The 17,683-nt window shown below is 51.9% G+C and overlaps 7 protein-coding genes across 7 annotated transcripts; 3 read left to right on the forward strand and 4 right to left on the reverse strand.

Moving 5' to 3' along the window:
• The first annotated feature begins 1,257 nt into the window (after positions 1 to 1,257).
• On the forward strand, positions 1,258 to 3,826 carry PV06_01745 (uncharacterized protein). The gene is made up of 2 exons (XM_016402371.1): positions 1,258 to 2,588; positions 2,642 to 3,826. Exons 1-2 carry the CDS (start codon positions 1,300 to 1,302, stop codon positions 3,525 to 3,527), a joined length of 2,175 nt encoding a protein of 724 aa, XP_016266268.1. The 5' UTR covers positions 1,258 to 1,299; the 3' UTR covers positions 3,528 to 3,826.
• On the reverse strand, positions 3,786 to 7,616 carry PV06_01746 (uncharacterized protein; the record flags this gene model as incomplete). Its single annotated transcript, XM_016402372.1, has 1 exon — positions 3,786 to 7,616. The coding sequence occupies exon 1, from the start codon at positions 4,908 to 4,910 to the stop codon at positions 3,786 to 3,788; it is 1,125 nt and encodes a 374-aa protein (XP_016266269.1). The 5' UTR covers positions 4,911 to 7,616.
• PV06_01747 (uncharacterized protein) lies at positions 5,740 to 7,774 on the forward strand (the record flags this gene model as incomplete). Its single annotated transcript, XM_016402373.1, has 5 exons — positions 5,740 to 5,790; positions 5,846 to 6,419; positions 6,508 to 7,024; positions 7,133 to 7,361; positions 7,440 to 7,774. The coding sequence occupies 5 exons, from the start codon at positions 5,740 to 5,742 to the stop codon at positions 7,608 to 7,610; spliced, it is 1,542 nt and encodes a 513-aa protein (XP_016266270.1). The 3' UTR covers positions 7,611 to 7,774.
• Positions 7,775 to 7,992: 218 nt separating this feature from the next.
• PV06_01748 (uncharacterized protein) lies at positions 7,993 to 9,202 on the reverse strand. Its single transcript, XM_016402374.1, has 3 exons — positions 8,709 to 9,202; positions 8,388 to 8,626; positions 7,993 to 8,322 (listed from the first exon to the last, which is right to left on the reverse strand). The coding sequence occupies exons 1-3, from the start codon at positions 9,133 to 9,135 to the stop codon at positions 8,128 to 8,130; spliced, it is 861 nt and encodes a 286-aa protein (XP_016266271.1). The 5' UTR covers positions 9,136 to 9,202; the 3' UTR covers positions 7,993 to 8,127.
• A 427-nt stretch (positions 9,203 to 9,629) lies between these two features.
• PV06_01749 (succinate dehydrogenase, flavoprotein subunit) lies at positions 9,630 to 11,878 on the reverse strand. The gene is made up of 4 exons (XM_016402375.1): positions 11,064 to 11,878; positions 10,859 to 11,007; positions 10,329 to 10,796; positions 9,630 to 10,243 (listed from the first exon to the last, which is right to left on the reverse strand). The coding sequence occupies exons 1-4, from the start codon at positions 11,831 to 11,833 to the stop codon at positions 9,648 to 9,650; spliced, it is 1,983 nt and encodes a 660-aa protein (XP_016266272.1). The 5' UTR covers positions 11,834 to 11,878; the 3' UTR covers positions 9,630 to 9,647.
• Positions 11,879 to 13,233: 1,355 nt separating this feature from the next.
• Positions 13,234 to 15,406, forward strand: PV06_01750 (uncharacterized protein). The gene is made up of 2 exons (XM_016402376.1): positions 13,234 to 13,533; positions 13,606 to 15,406. Exon 2 carries the CDS (start codon positions 13,640 to 13,642, stop codon positions 15,104 to 15,106), a length of 1,467 nt encoding a protein of 488 aa, XP_016266273.1. The 5' UTR covers positions 13,234 to 13,533; positions 13,606 to 13,639; the 3' UTR covers positions 15,107 to 15,406.
• A 593-nt stretch (positions 15,407 to 15,999) lies between these two features.
• Positions 16,000 to 17,095, reverse strand: PV06_01751 (uncharacterized protein; the record flags this gene model as incomplete). The annotated part of the gene is made up of 3 exons (XM_016402377.1): positions 16,000 to 16,225; positions 16,329 to 16,387; positions 16,517 to 17,095. 3 exons carry the CDS (start codon positions 17,093 to 17,095, stop codon positions 16,000 to 16,002), a joined length of 864 nt encoding a protein of 287 aa, XP_016266274.1.
• Between the last annotated feature and the right edge of the window lie 588 nt (positions 17,096 to 17,683).

Below are 17,683 nucleotides of genomic sequence, written 5' to 3' on the forward strand. Positions count from 1 at the left end.
GGATGGAAACGACATGATAGATGCGTCGAGCCACGCGGTGAAGGCCGGCGAACTGTACGGAAGAGCGGTCGAAGTGATCTGTGATAACATTTATTTCAGGGAGCCGCCGCCCTTTTGTGATGAAGCCATGGCGCTTGTGCTAGGAGCCACCACCAAGGACGAAATCTTGAAAGTTGACAATTCCAAGACGTGAAGAGTGTGCATGATATCGTATCACAGTATGAATTGGCAGAAACCACGAAGATAATTGCTGAAGAGAGACGAGAATACGAACGATGTTTGCATGCGTACTTAAAGATGACTTATCCTGGGGGCAGAAATCGTCCGTATGAACCACATTGAGGAATATCGTGCCTTTGAAGCCTCGTTCAGTAAGCCACGAGTCTAGCTGACTTACAATGTCTCCGTGTCTTAGGTACATAATCTGCGCCAGGCTCTCAGGGGCTGTTGCCCGGAGCACAACCTGTGGTCGTCAGCAGGTGATCACACCCGAATTGCCCGCATATCTGAGTGGTGAGATGTGTCATCGGGTCTACAAAGGGTAGAATGTGGGAGGCAGGATGGAGTGATGGCTTTATGAAGCACCGCACTAGCAATGCTAACGGCCATCTATCCGTAGATCTTCAATTTGCCATTGTCAAATATCTAGGTCCCAAGGTGAGTGACCAATACAGAAACACAATATGCAGCCCCCGGCTCATACGCTGATGAGATGGTCTCACAGGAGAATTGCTGATTGACAAATGATGGCTTCCAGGCTTTTTGTTCGATTTTGGACTTGTGATTAACTTGAGTGCTTCGCACGCTCATGTCCTTTGGGACGCTGGAGAAACTGTCCACGCACCAAGTCGATGGTTTCCTTAAGGTTACGGAATGTGCATTGAATGTTGATGTTGTGTTAAGACAAGACTAGATCCTACCAAATAGACTATTTCTTCCTGATGCTTCCCAGCCTTGAGATGGTATATCGAATTAACTCGACATAATGGTTATTGACCTGCTCAGCCCTCTTGTTGACTTCCTAACCCCTTGCCCGAACCTAGGAATATCTCGTGAAACAAAAACCTCCCGGTCTACATCCCTCGAGGATCTATTCATAGATGCTGATGAACGGCTACTTCTCCGAAAACCCCTGACGCACGTGATGCCGAACGTGATCGCTTTAAAAGCAGCGAGCATTTGATATGGTCACCCCTCCTCGGTACTCACGATCTCTAAACTTCATCCAAACCTGCCCTGTGTGTATGGCAGGGAAGTCGTCATAACACGCGGTCTGCTTGGAAATGATGAGCAGTCACAATGCCTGGTCAGTCAATGCCTGGTCAGTCAATGAATAGGCAGGAGCCACCGGCCGAGAAAGTCCGCCAACGCATCTCGTTAGCCTGTAAATCATGCAGAAGCAAACGGGTTCGTTGTGATGGAGCACAACCGATTTGCCAGTCCTGCTCACAGAAAGGGTTTGTGTGTGAGTATCCATTCCGTGAAGACCGCCGCAAACCGCCTAGTCGTCGCTACACCGAGGCTCTCCTGGCCCGAATCAGATCTTTGGAGGACCAACTACAACGTCAAACACAATCTTCAGACTCGACGACGTCTGCGGTCACAGGTGAATTACGAGACGAAATTGTCATCGAGACCGACGATTATCCTTCCGAATCAGAGGGGGAGAATGCCGGCGAATTTTCAGGACGAGATCCTGTTGATGACATTGCCGAAATGGTCGGCCGACTGAACGTAGGTGAAGACGGACAACTTCGATATTTTGGCTCATTGAGCAATTTCCATCTTCTTCGTGGACTGATGCGCCACGAAACCTCATCTTCCAACGAAGAAGTGCGACTTCGAGCATCAAATATGCTTCAAAAGTTAAATATCCCCTTTGAGATTCCGCTTGAACTTCAAGCAGAGCTTCTCGGCCTGTATTGGACTTGGCAGAACACCTGGCAATACGTTGTACATAAAGACGCCTTTCTACAGGAGTACAATCGAGGGCAAATGGGACGTTACTGCACCCCACTCCTCATTTCCGCAATTTTCTCACTCGCAGCTCGCTATTCGGATCGTCCGGAACTACGAAGTGGTTCCCAAGATCCTAATACTGCCGGAGATGTCCTGGCAGAGCAGGCAAAGTTGATGCTATTCCATGAAGTAGAAGCCCCTACGACCAGCACGGTTCAAGCTGCGACCTTGATCGCCTTGAGAGAATTTGCCGTGAACAAAGAGGCATCTGCGTGGGTTCATATAGGGATGGCAACCCGCATGGCATACAACCTTGGCCTCAATCTCGACTGTCGCCACTGGGTTCGCCTCAAACAGATCTCCGAGCTAGAGGAAGAAGTCCGGAAGGTTGCCTGGTGGGGATGCTACCTCGTGGACAAGTTGACCAATATTGGTCTTGGTCGACCCAGTGCTATTCAAGCACATGATATTAGCATACCAAAGCCTTCTCTCATTCCCGAAATCGAATTCCAACCTTGGTGTGCTTCAGACCGCGGCCCGAGTATGGACCTCCCCCAATCGCGGATGGTGTCGAATAGCCATTATGCATGTGAATTGTTCAGCATTGTTTCTTACCCCCTGGATATCTTGTGAGTTTGCAACATCACGGTCGACGTCGTCTCTGCTAATGGTCATGACCTAGATATGCCCCAAATAGTCAGCTCTCTCATCATCAAAAGGAAACTCTCGTCTCTAGCACCGATATATCTTTGACGAACTTCCACAACACCCTCCCCAGCTTCCTTCGCATTCCAAACTCCTCAAATACCCCAGCTCTCCCGCATGTATACCAACTCCATTTACAGTACCACGTTACCGAGATTCTTCTCCACCGGCCTTTCATCAAGCCACGAAAAACCGGTGCCAGCCCACTTGCGGCTATTGACGACTCAACAGGGCGATCCCATCTCGATATCTGTCGAGCTTCCGCAGTCACCATCTCTGGCATCCTTCGGGCCTACAGGATACATTATTCTCTGCGATGTATCGTGATCTCGACTGTCCATTGTACATTTACAGCCTCAATCATCCATCTCTACGACACTACAAGTCTAGATCCGGGAATTCGAAGCACTGCCAAACGCCACCTTCAAATATGTATTCAAAGCTTACTGGAAATGAATGTCCTCTGGGCCTGGAGTTCACGGGCACTCATAGCGCTACAACTACTGGCCAGGGAATGGCTCATGCAAATGAACTTGACGGAATTGTCGCACCCAGAGTTTTGGACTGTCTTGCGCAGCCTCGACCAAGCTATAAAAACCATCTCTCCAATCACCCCCACAACTAATTTGGATTTGGAGGGTGCACCATCGACGGGCTCCTTCGAAGGTTCTTCGATCCTAAATTCAACTCAGCTTGACCGTTTGACGGAAGATTTTGTCGCTCTCGACGGGGGACTTGAGTCTCTGACAGCCGAGGGGTTCAGTGACCAGATCTTCTTGAATTCTACTCTCGGTTTCGGTCACCTACCCGATTTTTCGTTTGAAGACCCTACGTTGGACTGGCATCGGGACGCGACCTTTTAATATTTCATTAATGGAACATGCGACCCGGTCCACCTGGGTTTATCTACCTAACCAGGATTCAGAACGGCAGCCCCGTTTTGACAATTAGAGAGATCAAGTGCTACCAAGCCCACCATTAGACATTGGAGATATTTCATTGATGGCACTATGTAAGCTCGGATTTCGAAGGGTTCTTGACACCAATCATCATCGAGTGTGAAGATAGTGCATTGAGATATATTTGGAGGAGACTTGGGAATACGTTGCCACTGTCTTTGTTTACTCTTTGCCTCCATCGGCCCTATCTGAATCTTCTGCCGGGGACGACTCGGGGATATCGAATCGACCCTCGGCCAAGGTCTCTTCCAGACTCTTGAACTGTGAGGTGAGGGTCGGACCTGGATGGTACAGATCGTTGTCGACAGTGTTTCTCTTAACGTGGACGCGGAAGTGCTTCGGCTCATCATCTACCAAAAGCCGAAGAAGATCTGGTCGTGAATAGTGGCCGACAGGGTCTGCGATGGCTTTGGCAAGGTCGATTTGATCCAAGTCAATATCGCAGTAGATCAGCCCGTCGAACAGAGGGTCGACGTCTTCCGTCAGCTTCTTTCCATCCGGAGCAAATACGCCAGAGTTTCCCCCTCCGCCACTGAGCATGAAGCTTCCTTCCGGCGCCTTTTGGCCGGCACTGTTGGCTTTGACGCCTGCAGGTGACACGCACTGATTTGTGACAAGGACATAGGCTTGGCCTTCAAGAGCATACATGCGGCTGGCCGTCACTTCGTTTGCTTCATTGCATACGGACCATGGCTCCCCCAGACCGAGGTAGTTGCCATTGAAAGGCCATGCCGCAATGTGGACTTGCTCCCCTTGGGCGTACGTGTGGTATTTGAGCAGTGGTTGGAAATGCTCCCAACAGTTGAGCATTCCGATTTTGCCCAGCGGAGTATCGACGACGTTGTTCAAAGAGTCTCCGGTCGAGTCCCCGAAAAGGGTTCGCTCGACATGTGTCGGTTTGAGCTTCCGACGATGGAGCAAGACTTTGCCTTTGGAATCAATGAGCACCTGCGACAGATAGAGACTGCCACCGTCTCTTTCGCTGAAACCCAGACAGACATAGATGTTGTTGTCCGCCGCTGCCTGACGAATACGAGCCATCTCCGGTCCATGCGCCCCCATGCTGTTCTGCATGTATTTGTGGACCAGAGGGATGTTCTCCAGATAGTTTCCGCCCCAGAGGAAGTTGGGATATCCTGGGAGCCATACTTCGGAGAACGCAATCAGAGAGGCACCGTTAGAGGCCGCTTCCTTGATAAATTTGATGGTCTTTTCGACGCCGGCTGCCAAATCGAACCAGCACGGTTCAGATTGGACCGTAGCTGCCTTGTATCTCCGGATGGACATTTTGTCTGTGAACGCGAGTTGCGGAAGAAGGGATATCTCGATCTCTAATCATATGTACAATGATATACTGCTCGGGGCGATGATAGTCATGTTCCGCTGGAAGGCCACGCCTATCATACCTTATAGTCAACCATCACTACCCCTCCCACCACACAACGCGGCTGCGTAACTCTTGCTACTCCACCTCCGGATTCTCAATATCCTGTGATCATCTGTTGCTCCCGCACTGTCTAGCACCTGGCCTCGAGTGGGTCCTGGTGGTCTTCTCCATTGAACGTACGGAGTAGCCAGACAAGATCTACGGCAAATTAATACAGGTCTCCATGACCGGGTCAGCAGTACCCGCATGTCGTCTCCTGACCAGCAGCAGCCGAGCTGTCGTTAGCAGTTGACAACTCGATTTGAAGAAGATGTTTGGTCCGTGACGGTACCATCAGGACTCTGGGGATCAAGTTGAAATCCTCCGAGTCCCCACTTCTGGAAGAGCAATATCCGGCCTCTTCGTCCCACTCTGGGCAAGACAATGCCTCTGAGTGGTTGGCCTTGTTATCGCCAAATGCCCATCAATATCTTTCACCGTGTTGATGAAAGATGAATATTGGCTGAGCTCGTTCTATCGGAAGCGCCCATGACTTCAACTCGAGGCCCTGGGCAGTCAATCTGTTCGGTTGATGCTGGAGATTGCTCATCCGAACGAAGTATGGATCGAGGGATGTTGTCTATAAAGGCAAGAGAGGCACTCCTTGCGCATCAGGGGTTCAAGGAGTGAGCAGACAACAATCCCTTGTCACATCGCGCTTTTGAGTTCAAGCCACAATTTCTTCTCGTCATGGCCGGAGCAAAACCCCCCAAGGAACACCGCAGCAAGTTCAATGTACTGGTGCGTTGAGCCCTACCAGTGTGCCGTGTCACACTCCTAATAGTGTCTCTCTCAGATCATTCTATTCGCCACTCTAGGCAGTCTAACGTACGGATACTGCACATGTATCATCGCCACCACGCTTGGTCAACCTAGCTTCCAGGTGTACATGCGCCTCGACACACTCTCCAATGCGGTCCAACTCATCGGCGCTATCCAGGGCTTGTACCAGGCAGGAGGACTTCTCGGGACAGCGTATGTAGGGCTCACCGGCGACAAATTGGGTCGCAGGTGGGCCATCTTCTTTGCCTCGTCCGTCTGTGTGGTGGGCGGAGTTCTACAGACCGCTTCCGTTCACGTCGGCATGTTCATGGCAGCTAGGTTCATCACCGGCCTGGGAATCGGTGCTCTGGTCACTCTCATTCCACTTTGGCAGACTGAAGTTGCCCCTCCACGAACACGAGGTTTTCTTGTTGGTCTTCACGGTGTGTTCATTCTCTTGGGATATAGCTTGGCGAGTTGGGTCGGAGTTGGATTCTTCTATGTCAATGCAAAGGGTGCGCAATGGCGCATCCCGTTGGCGTTCCAGATCATATTCCCCCTCTTGCTTGCATCGGGCATTTTATTCCTGCCCGAGTCCCCCAGATGGCGTAAGTCTTACCAAGCCAGTACGGGATTAATTCCCTGTTTCGGTGTCCCATTGTCCTCGCATACCTTGTCACTGACCCCCAAACACAGTCATGGAGCGCGACCGGAAAGATGAGAGCCTCAAGGTTCTTCACAAGATCCACACCGATCTGAGTGACCCTGAAGGTCACTTTGCGCATAGGGAGTACAGACAAATTGCGCAGCAAATCGAGCTGGAAAAGACGCTGCCTTCATCCTGGGCCTCTATCTTCGCCATCCCCTCCTATCGCAAGCGATGCCTGATCGGCTTCTCCTGTATGTTCTTTGCTCAATGCACGGGCACACAGGTCATCAACAATTATGGACCTACGCTGTATTCCAGATTAGGTTTCAACGCGGCCAATTCGTTGATCATCCAAGCCGGATGGATCACCTGCGGCATATTCGCCAATGCCATCAATGCCCTCCTCCTCGACATTTTCGGCCGCAAGTGGTTGATGACGGCTGGGATGGTTGGGTGCAGCATCGCTCTTCTGGGAGAGATCATCATGTTGGCCGTCTTCGAAAACTCAAACAATCGCGCGGGTAACAGCGCGGCTGTGTTTTTTCTGTTTCTCCACATCGGATGGTGAGTAACATGCTGACTTGGCCGCCTCCAATATCTGTGAAGATGAAACGGAGCACAAGCCGTCTTACTTGGGTCTCACCGCTAATGCAAAATGTCCTCCGGGCGCAGGTACGGATCGTGCCTCGACGCGTCGACCTACGTGTATGCCAGCGAGATCTGGCCGACGCATCTGCGCGCTCGGGGCTGTGCCCTTTCTACCAGCGGTCTCTTTGTCGCGTCGCTCATCTTACTCTGCGCTGCCAGTGACGGCTTTGCCGCCATCGGCTGGAAGTACTACCTTGTGTTCTTGGTCATGACTGTGCTCGGTGGTACTATCTTTGCTGTTTGGTTCCCCGAGGTATGTTGACAACATTTTCGTATTTGACTGATCTCCCTGCATTGATCGAGCTGCTGATTTTCTGGTCTTTGGGCATAGACGAGACATAAACCCTTGGAAGAAATTGCGGCCGCATTCGGTGATGAGGTAGTGGACTTCCACCTAGACGGAGAGAATCCTTTGGGAACCGACAAGATTGCCGGTAGTGGCCATGAGGTCAATCTGGCTGACTCGAAGGACACAAGAGAGAGAAAGCGTGGCTCGAGATAGTCTCGGTGTCTGGGTGACTCTAAAGAGATGAATGCTTCTATGGGCGTTATTTTATACACAAGGTGAGTCGCGAGTAGGCATCGTCTTTAAAAGCGGCGCCGTCTTCGTCCATTATTGCTTGTTGCTGCCAAGGTCCGGCAGATCTCCGGAAAAGAAGCTACAGGCGCAAGTATATATTTCGAAATCCAAGACTTTCTTCTCTTATAAAATTCAACGCGCGCCCACAAGACAGTGCAATGCAGCATTTCCCGCGAGGCCTGACATCTTGTCAGATCTCGCGGCTTATCAATTGTTAGACTTTGCGATTCAGCGACGCGGAGACCAAGGTTTTTTACATCGTCGGTGCCATAAGAGCTGGCTGAGCATTTAATTCAAAGTTGCTCAGGCGGTGTCAGAGGCCCCAAACATTATGAATTTTCAAATAATCCTGTACAATGTAATGCAACAAATGCTATGGATCTCGCTTGGATATCATGTTGTACACAAATTTACACACCCGTTGGGACACACTCGGAACTCATAACGGCGTGGAAGTCTCGGGTTCCTTCACTTTCGGTGTCCAATCTCTTTTCAAGCCCATGGGCACCAGTATCCTTTCTTTCGCGATGCGGTTTGCCACTGCACTTCCATGTTCGAGCGCCAACGCGCCGACAATCGCCAAAAGGGCCTGTGAGTAGACGAGATCGGCACCAGACGCTTCGAGTCGATCGGGCTACAGAAGGAAAATTAGAGACTGCGCTGGACAAAAACCCATCCGTTCACATTGTTGAAACTTACATTTTTGGGGTGCCACCGCACCACCTCAGGTAGTCCGTACTGCGTGGCCAAGTTCGACAGTGCCTTGTGGTGTGTGAAATATTGATGGGCTCCTCCCAGTAGACATTCGACGGCCTCGATGGCAGGGTGCCGGAAAGGTTCACGGCCGTGGGTGTCCTGACCCTCGCCCTTCAGAAAGGCAGCGGCATCGGACACGCTCAGCAGGCCGAGCGAGCATTGTAATTCGACTATGCGTTTGCCTTTTTTTGTGTGTCACACATACATGTCAATAATGCTGGTTCTCGTCTCCCATCAGTAGTAGAAGTAGTAGCTTTCTCTTACCGAAAAATGCCAGGCGGTCATTGAAGCCTCTGCGACCGTGATCGAAGCTTTTGCTCGTCACCGCCAACCATTTCGTCTCTTCCGACAGCATTTTGTCCCCGTCTCTTCCCAGGATGTTCACATACACATCGTCGAGTCTCCTCTGATCGGTGTTGACTTTCAGGGTGTTTTGTCGCTCAGGTCTCGTGCGCACGGGAGCTTTCATGCCGGCGGGCGTCGTCGCCCAGCGCGGAGTGGTGCGCTCCGATTCGACTTCCATCTCGGATCGTTGAGAACCGGCGGTCGATACATGTCGGGCTTGTTGTCGGGGCCTGAGTTTGCGATTCACAAGTCGAGTCTGTAGGCATTCGCAGGTAGGCCGTTGTCGGGTGGTCGTCTTCAGAGCATCTAGGACGATACGGGCGGGTAATGATGCCTTTGAAGACATTATGGAGGGGGTCACTTGAATATAAGAACAGTCCAGGGACTTTGTGTCAACAGGATCTGCGATGCTGGGACTGCGGGAAGCTGGAAATATGTCGTTTTCTCTCCGGTATGGAAATAGAAAAACTTATGGGGTCTGTGCTCCACTCTAGCGTGGATCTACTGCGCAGCAATTTGACATCGAAGCGCGACAACGTCCAACTAGGGAAGTAACCACACCTCACCATGGAGCATCCAGACAATGATCACGGTTGTCAGAATGCTCCTACATGCTTGAGATTGTGCGGCATCTCTAGCTAAAGTTTTCCTAGACCTACATTCGAATTGCGCGTCGTGGTTCGGTTCATGACTACCTGGGAATCTAGCCAATGCCACCGCGGTGCAGTGGTTCACCTCTCGAAGCCGTCCAATTGATTCTTCTAGCTTGTCCCCAAGAGTCTGTGATGGCAATGCCGCGTTGCCACTTTACTTCAGACTCGGTGAACATAAGCCAGGAAATGACTTTCAAGACCTGGACTAATATGTTCTTTTCTTTGCCGGCACCGTCTTGCATTCATCCGGATCCAGAGTCTGGAACACCACATCGCGATAACCCATCAAGACCTCTTCTCCGACGTCTTTTTGCCAGCTCAGGCTGTGCTTCATGAACTCTTCATCCATACGCTCTGGATAATCCTCTCTGGCATGGGAACCCCGCGATTCCTTCCTATCCAAGGCACTCTTCGCTGTCTGAGATGCGCATGTCAAGAGATTCCGCATTTCAAGTGTTTCCACAAGGTCTGAATTCCAGATTAGAGATTTGTCCTTGACGCAGACATCTCTGTTGAAAGCTGCCTCGACCTGCTGTAGTCTTTGAAGCCCACTTGACAGACTCTCTTCATCCCTGAAAACAGCAACATCCGTCTGCATGGCTTTTTGCATGTCCAGTCGGAGGTCGGCGGTCAGCTTAGTTCCGTCAGCTGTTCTGAAGCGTTCAAGGTCGACGAAGCCCTCGATTCCAGTTTCGGGTGTAATCGATCCGCCATTCCTGAAAACAGGCATCCCTTTGTCGTTGTTCTCGGCGATGTGGGCAGCGGCTGCCCTGCCAAATACGACAATGTCAAGCAGTGAATCTGAAGAGTGGTCAGTTTCGGAAAGGACAGATTATTGATGGTGAACCATAGTTTCGCAAGAGGATTCAAATGGGTGAGGACTTACTGGCACCCAAGCGATTAGCACCATGGACGGAAACGCATGCGACCTCTCCAGCGGCATACAAGCCATTGACAATTGTCTCCTTGCCGGTTCCGGGGTCGACATTCAATACCTGGCCTTTCCAGTTGGTAGGTACACCGCCCATGCAGTAATGGACCGTCGGAATAACTGGGATTGGCTCCTTTGTGATGTCCACACCCGAGAAGATGCTTGCAGTTTCTGCAATCCCAGGTAATCGCTCCATGAGAATGTCTCTGGGGAGATGAGACAACTGGAGGTAGATGTGGTCTTTATCCGGACCGCAGCCTCGTCCTTCACGGATCTCCATATTCATACTCCGACTCACTACATCTCTCGAGGCGAGATCTCGTGCGGTCGGAGCATAACGTTCCATGAAACGTTCCCCCTGGCTGTTCAGTAGATATCCACCTTCTCCCCGGGCGCCTTCTGAAATCAGGACTCCCGCACCGTCTATGATACGTCAGATTTGCGGCCAACAGAAGATAAATATTCCCACGCTAGTCGGGACTCACATATGCCGCTTGGGTGGAATTGCACGAACTCCATATCTTGGAGAGGAAGCCCGGCCCTACTTGCCATGGCAAGTCCGTCTCCAGTGCTAGTATGAGCGCTGGTTGCGCTGAAGTAAGCGCGCCCGTAACCTCCTGTCGCTAGGATTGTGCTGGTTTCATCAGTACCGAGAAATGCTCCGCCGCCGCATGGATGTATGGCACTCACTTTCGAGCAAAAATTCTGTGCAAGGTTCCCGTCTCCATATCCAACGCCGTGAGACCTATACAGTCCTTCCCGTCCATGATCAGATCCAAAGCGAACCACTCTATATGGAACTGGCAATCATGCTTCAAGGCCTGCCCGTACAAGGTATGCAACATGGAGTGGCCCGTCCTATCGGCTACGCAAGCAGTTCTGTGCGCTTGACCACCAGTTCCATACTCCAGAGACTGGCCACCCAGCGGCCGCTGATAGATAGTTCCTTCTTGAGTGCGGGAAAAGGGCATGCCGTACTCTTCGAGCTCCCTAACAGCCCGTGGTGCTTCGCGGCACATGTAATGGATTGCATCCTGGTCGCCTAGCCAGTCTGACCCCTTCACCGTGTCGTACATGTGCCACCGCCAATCATCGTCGTGCATATTTGCCAAAGCGGCATTGATGCCTCCTTGGGCAGCAACGGTATGAGACCGCGTAGGGAACAATTTGGTCACGACAGCAGTCTCGAGGCCAGACTCGGCCAGACCGACGGCTGCCCGCAAACCAGCGCCACCAGCGCCGATAATGACGGCGTCATATTGGTGATCAATTACATCGAATTTGCCGTTGAATGCGTGAACGGACGAGGTAGTGGCACGTCGCTTCTGGTGTAGTTTTCGTGTCTGTAGTCGAGATGTCCGGCTACGTACTCTCACAAATGGTTCCTGAATGTGTCGGACAATCGACGTTGTTTGAGGACGCACCGCCGTGCTTCGAACCACTGTGTTAAACGAAATCATCGTGGATTGAACCAGGTAGTCATCCTCGTATTGATTCGAGAGCTTTCTTTGTACGGACTCGAAGTCTACCTAGGTAGAGGCTCAAGGACAACCAAGGTCGATGTTTTTGTAAGTCGGAAGATGGTGTAAGAGTAGGAGAAAGATGGAGCATCTCGAAATCAAGTTCCGAGATCGCAAGCGTCTCGAAATGATTCCGAGCGGGAGACTGGGCCAATCATTATGGAGGAGTTGCTCATCCGAGGCTTTCTGACGAAGTCTTTCTCTCCTTTCGTCTCCCGTGGCCCCCAAAGGGCGAATAACGGGGAGAGGAAGCCTCTCCAACCTTGGAGAATTGCCGATACTGCCGAAGTGCGGACCACGGCCAAAGAACGTGAAGCAAGATGCCGCCAGCCACAGTGCTGTCAAGCCCAGTCATGATGGCATAGATTCGAGATTGTACAGTGATTCACGATAGAGACATCACTGGTCAGCGGAAAGAATAGGATGGTGACTGCGCCATTCTGGCACGGCTGGTTTTTCTAGAGATGACAACCTTTAGATGCCGCCTCCAAGTTCTTGAGGCTTGAAGCAGAATGTGACAATAATGAAGACGGAGCATGTATCAGACAGATACCTGGATATGATCATCCCTACCAAGTCTACATGTACTCCATGGGGCAGAACAACACCTCCTCGGATCCTCTCCGACAACGTCCATCATCGTCGCTCAAACGTCGTGGGTAGAGAGCGAAAATCTGTACAATATTGTCCTCGTGTTGCAGCTTTACAGGAGACTTGTAACCTTCCATCTTCGTCGAGACTGCTTCACCAAAGGGTAATAGTACAGCCTTGAGAAGAAACAAACTGACTAACAGCCGTGATGTGATTACTCACAGTGAAGTCGTCTGTCTGTTGAACGTATCACTGGATTTGCAAGATTTGCGTCTTTCGTGAAGCCAATGTGGAGATGCCATATCCGTCAATGACTATTGATAAGTGCTCACTCAGGGTAGAGATAGTCCACCCAGAGTGTCTGTGATAAACGTTCTCTCTCCTACAGATCCCTGAGAGTGATCGCATTGAACCTTTGAAGTATTGTACGATGCGATGTCGCTGAGATGTGTCAAAGGGAGCCAGCGCTTGTGTACGAGGTACGAGCCTTGTACAAGTTAAAGATGGGGGGGCCAGGGGCGATCGCCAGTCCCCAGCAATGTTTGTGCTCATTGGCTTTGGGAGGGATGGTGAAGCCTAACAAGGCCTAGCAGGGCCGAAGCATTGCGCCTAGTGTAGCCCTAGAGACCCCCAGCGTCCGACATAGGAACCGCCCAACTGTACAGTAGGTACGGCTAACGGAGGACCTTATGCAATGAAACCTTCCATTTGCTCACACAGGTGCTCCATTCTTCCCCTCAACGGACGCCCTTTGCCCATCTTTGCGACCCAAGACCCACGAGACAGCGCGAAGCTCTCTTCGGCCATCTCCGCCTACTACTATTGTAGAGTTGAGGGACGGAGGGTCATCGGGAGGGAAAACGTTTTGTCAAAGCCCCTCCGATAAGCACAAGTGCAGATCGATCGAATGGACAAACACCTCGAGTTGTTATAGCTTGCGGGCCCTCTGACCCCAGGACTTTTTCTCTCTTGTATCCGGATCCTTTAGCAGTTGGTGCTTCAAGCTCTAACCGTTGACTGTTAAATCGAGGCACACAGGTACAGAGGAAGTGAGTTTGCAACCGAAGCCCGATCCGCGTCGCACATTGCGTCCAAATGGATCACAAACTGACCATGACCAGCACCACCTAGATCAGACACATTACGAGTACCACCATGCATTACGCGACTCTGCCTCTCCTCGCCTCTCTGGCCTCGACTGCCTTCGGACAGACCGAACAGGTGATCGGGGCATACATCTTCCACCGTCACGGAGATCGTACTGCAAAGTCGACACCACCGGCGAATCTGACGGATCTGGGTTATCAAGAGGTCTACACATCTGGCAACTACTACCGCAGCCGCTACGTTAGCAGTGAGGCCAGCCGCCGCATCTATGGCCTCAACTCGGACATTGTCAAGCAGTCGCAAATCACTGCCTCGGCTCCCAGCGACACCGTCCTGCAGAACTCGGCCGCTGGCTTCCTCCAAGGTCTGTACCCTCCGGTCGGCGAGACTCTGGGCAGCAACACTCTCCGCAACGGTACCGTCATCCGCTCACCACTGAACGGTTTCCAATTGATCCCCCTCGGGACCGTCACGACCGGCACCAACAGCGAGAACTCGGCCTGGCTCCAGGGCTCGACCAACTGCGCCAACGCCCAGATCAGCTCGAACAACTACTTCAACAGTGCCAGCTACCTCGCCGCGCTCAATAGCACCCAGTCCTTCTACGATGGCCTCGAACCCATGATCAACCGCACCTTCACCGCGCAGCAGACCAGCTTCAAGAACGCCTACACCATCTTCGACCTCCTCAACGTCGCCAGCATCCACAACTCGTCCGAAAACTTCCCCAATGCGGACCTCCTTACCCCCGAGACCTTCTTCCAGCTGCGCACGAGGGCCGACCAGCACGAGTTCGGCCTGGCCTACAACGAATCCGAGCCCATCCGCGCCATCACGGCCTCCGTCCTCGCCGCACAGGTCGTCGACGCCCTCAACGGCACCATCGCCAACAAGGGCAAGAACAAGCTCAACATCCAGTTCGGCGCGTACGGCGGCATGATGTCGTACTTTGGCCTCACCAACCTCACGACCGTGGACCCCGACTTTTTCGGCGTGCCGGACTACGCGTCCAGCCTCGTGTGGGAGCTCGTGACCAACGCCAGCGTCTCGAGCACCTCGTTCCCCACCGCCGACGAGATCAGCGTCCGCTTCTACTTCCACAACGGCACGGCCAGCAACACCAGCGAGCCCGCCGAGTTCCCCCTGTTCGGCGGCGCGCGGTCCCCCCTGCCGTGGTCCGATTTCGTGGCCGGCATGAACAAGTTTGCCATCTACTCGCAGGCGGACTGGTGCAAGGCCTGCGGGAACTCGACCGGCACCTGCAGCGCGGCCGCCCTGGGCAACGACGACAGCTCGCCCATCGGCACCAGCTCCCACTCTGGCGGTGGCATGTCCAAGGCCGTCGCCGGCGTCATTGGTGCCATGGTCACCCTGGGCGTCATTCTCGGCTTGGAGTTGCTTATCGTTCTGGTCGGTGGTTTGAGGGTCGTCAGCAAGAAGCGTCTGGCCGGTGCCGGTGCTGCTTCTGGCGCCGCCCAACCTGGCATGACCACGACCTCTGGCTCCAAGGCATAAGTGCCTAGGTATATATATCGTCACAATTTTCAGAGGTGTGATAGATATACGACCAGTGAGACCTAGTACGATGTGAGAGAGATCTCGGTTTTTTGGAAACACCGCCTCTGATCTTTTTGCTTTTTTTCAGAACCCGATAATGCTGCTGCCCTATCTCATTACAGACACAGATCAGAAAAAAATGTCACTTGTATTTCCATCCTCGATCCTATATAAAAAAGTCTACGTACCTAGGTAGGTAGTTTGGTTATACTCGATATTCATAGTAGTAAGCGCAATTGATACGAAGATGCATATACATTTAGGTATAAATCCATGTCTACCTAGGCAGTGCATACCCACCGCAGTTGTACCGATTGGTACTTGTGGTCGGGCTCTAAGGTACTGCGTAGTGGTCTTTTTTTCCCTTTCGGGTACGTAGTGGTGGCAGCTGGATTTACGACCTGACATGATCGATCACCTGTATTACTCCATTTTCATGTCTCAACTTGAACAACGAACATGGCGATGATGTATACGTGAGGGCCACTACTAAGACACACAACGTACTTGTTCCAACAGTTATGCTCACAACCAATGTAATGCAAAGGGCTTCTTTTTCCCCACTTTATGTTCTTTTTTTTTTAAAAAAAAACAAAAACAAAAACAAATTGAAGTCGTCGTTAAAAATTCATTAGGTATGCCTCTCCCAAAGCGTACCGCTTCATAAGCCTATAGTCATACTCGGATCGACGCTCGATAACAATTCCCCGACTAACAGCGCTGAACCTTTTTTGGCTTTTTTTTGGTGGCCTGCCAAACCCATAGAAGAGAGTGCCGAGCAGTAACAAGAAAGAAAACAAAACGAAATCGCCACTGGCCATCACTGGCCGCTGGGTCGTCGTGACGCATGGTCAAATTTTCTTCCTTCCGAGGTTGGAACCGAGGTAGCGATCGATCTGATCCATGTCCTGCCTCAACCATGCGTGCGCCTGTTCGAAATTGGTCGAGGTGTGAGGGTGCCACGTAGCCGGAGGGTTCTTGCCAGGTGACGTCGCCGCGGCTGCAGGTGGCATGTTCGCGGCGACATTACCAGCTATACCGTCCGAGGTGTTTGTGTGACAATGTTCGTTATCGGATCTGGAAAAACCAAACCCCCCCCCAGGGCCAGCCGGTCAGTCAGTCAATCCCAGAAAGGCTCAAGTCAAAAGATTGTAATTTTTTCAAAATTCGAGGTACTCACGGCAAGCTGCTCTCCGGCTGGACGTTGGAACCGTTGAACCCGAACATTGTAAAGTCATCCTAAAAGGGGGCAAACCAGCTTGTCAGTCAGCTTTCTAGAAAAGCGGTCCACTTTATCGATCGTCAGCCCATCAAGTTTGTGGTTTATGACAGAGTCACACATGGACAAAAGGTGGGTAGGTGACATACCGATATCGTGGCAAATTGAGGGTCGAATGCGGTGTTGTTGCTGGCACTCCATGCCGCCGGGGGTGTGAGAGTCGCAGGTGCTTGTTGTGATTGTTGGCGTCGTTGGTGTCGTTGGGAACCATTCTCAGACGAGGCCTCCTGCGAGGTGGTCTCGGACGGTACCGAGGCGGTCTGCCTCCAAGCCCGTGCCAACGGTGGAGGGATATTACTGGCGTCGGGTCTTGGAGAGCGGGATGCCAACGTTTCGGCGTACTGCAAGACCTTTGCTAAATTGGTGTCGGTCGCTGGGTCCGAACCGTCTGTGATGTCGTCCTTTTGGGACCGAAGATGGTGGAGGATTTGACAGGCGGCGTTGGGCGGGCTCGTTCGAAGGATTTCGAACAGACGCTGGTATTGTTGGACCTTGTCGGCCAAGGCTTGTACTTCGGTCGGGGAACTACGCCCTCGACGACCGTCACTCCCTTGATCGTAGCTACAAGTAAGAGACTTGCTCGAACACCGCGAACAGGGGTTCTTCCCGTTGCACTTGGCCTGACGTGGAGAAAGCAAAAGAGAGGTTAGTGGCCTTGACGCAGACATGGTGCTAGAGTAGAGAAATGTATGTGTGGACATGAGTATAGATGTAGAGATTTAATTACCCTCTTGACTTTGCACAGATCACAAGCGACGGTGACGTTGGTTCGGTACCGACGATGTGACAGATCGTTGGAGAGGCGCAGAGGACTCGGGGGGTTGAACGACCCTTGAAGCCGAGGAAGTATCTGGCGTGGAGTGCGTCCGGCACTGTCTCGCGAAGACGACGAGGGTTGATGAGACGGCGATGAAGATTCGTGTGTTTGTTGTGATGCAACGGTGTGCCTGAAATGTCTCGAGGGTGGTTGCACTGTATGATGAGGGACCACACGGAAGACGAGTCACACACGACAATTGATTCAATCCATACTGAGTGGGATTGTGAACAACAACAACGATGAATCTAGAAAGGGGCAAATAATGTGAGACGAGACAAAAAGAACTCTCCAATGCATGTACGTTTTGTCTTTTTTGTGCCACTGTCTTGTCTCGCTGGGATGTCTTGGTAGGAGGAGGAGGTGGCCATCTTGGTCTTGTGTTTACTTGCCGGTCTGATCTAGCACGGAAACAGAACCCGTACGTCAGAGAGATCTT

The sequence above is a fragment of the Exophiala oligosperma genome, assembly GCF_000835515.1.
Source record: "Exophiala oligosperma strain CBS 72588 unplaced genomic scaffold supercont1.2, whole genome shotgun sequence".
Lineage (NCBI taxonomy): Eukaryota > Fungi > Ascomycota > Eurotiomycetes > Chaetothyriales > Herpotrichiellaceae > Exophiala > Exophiala oligosperma.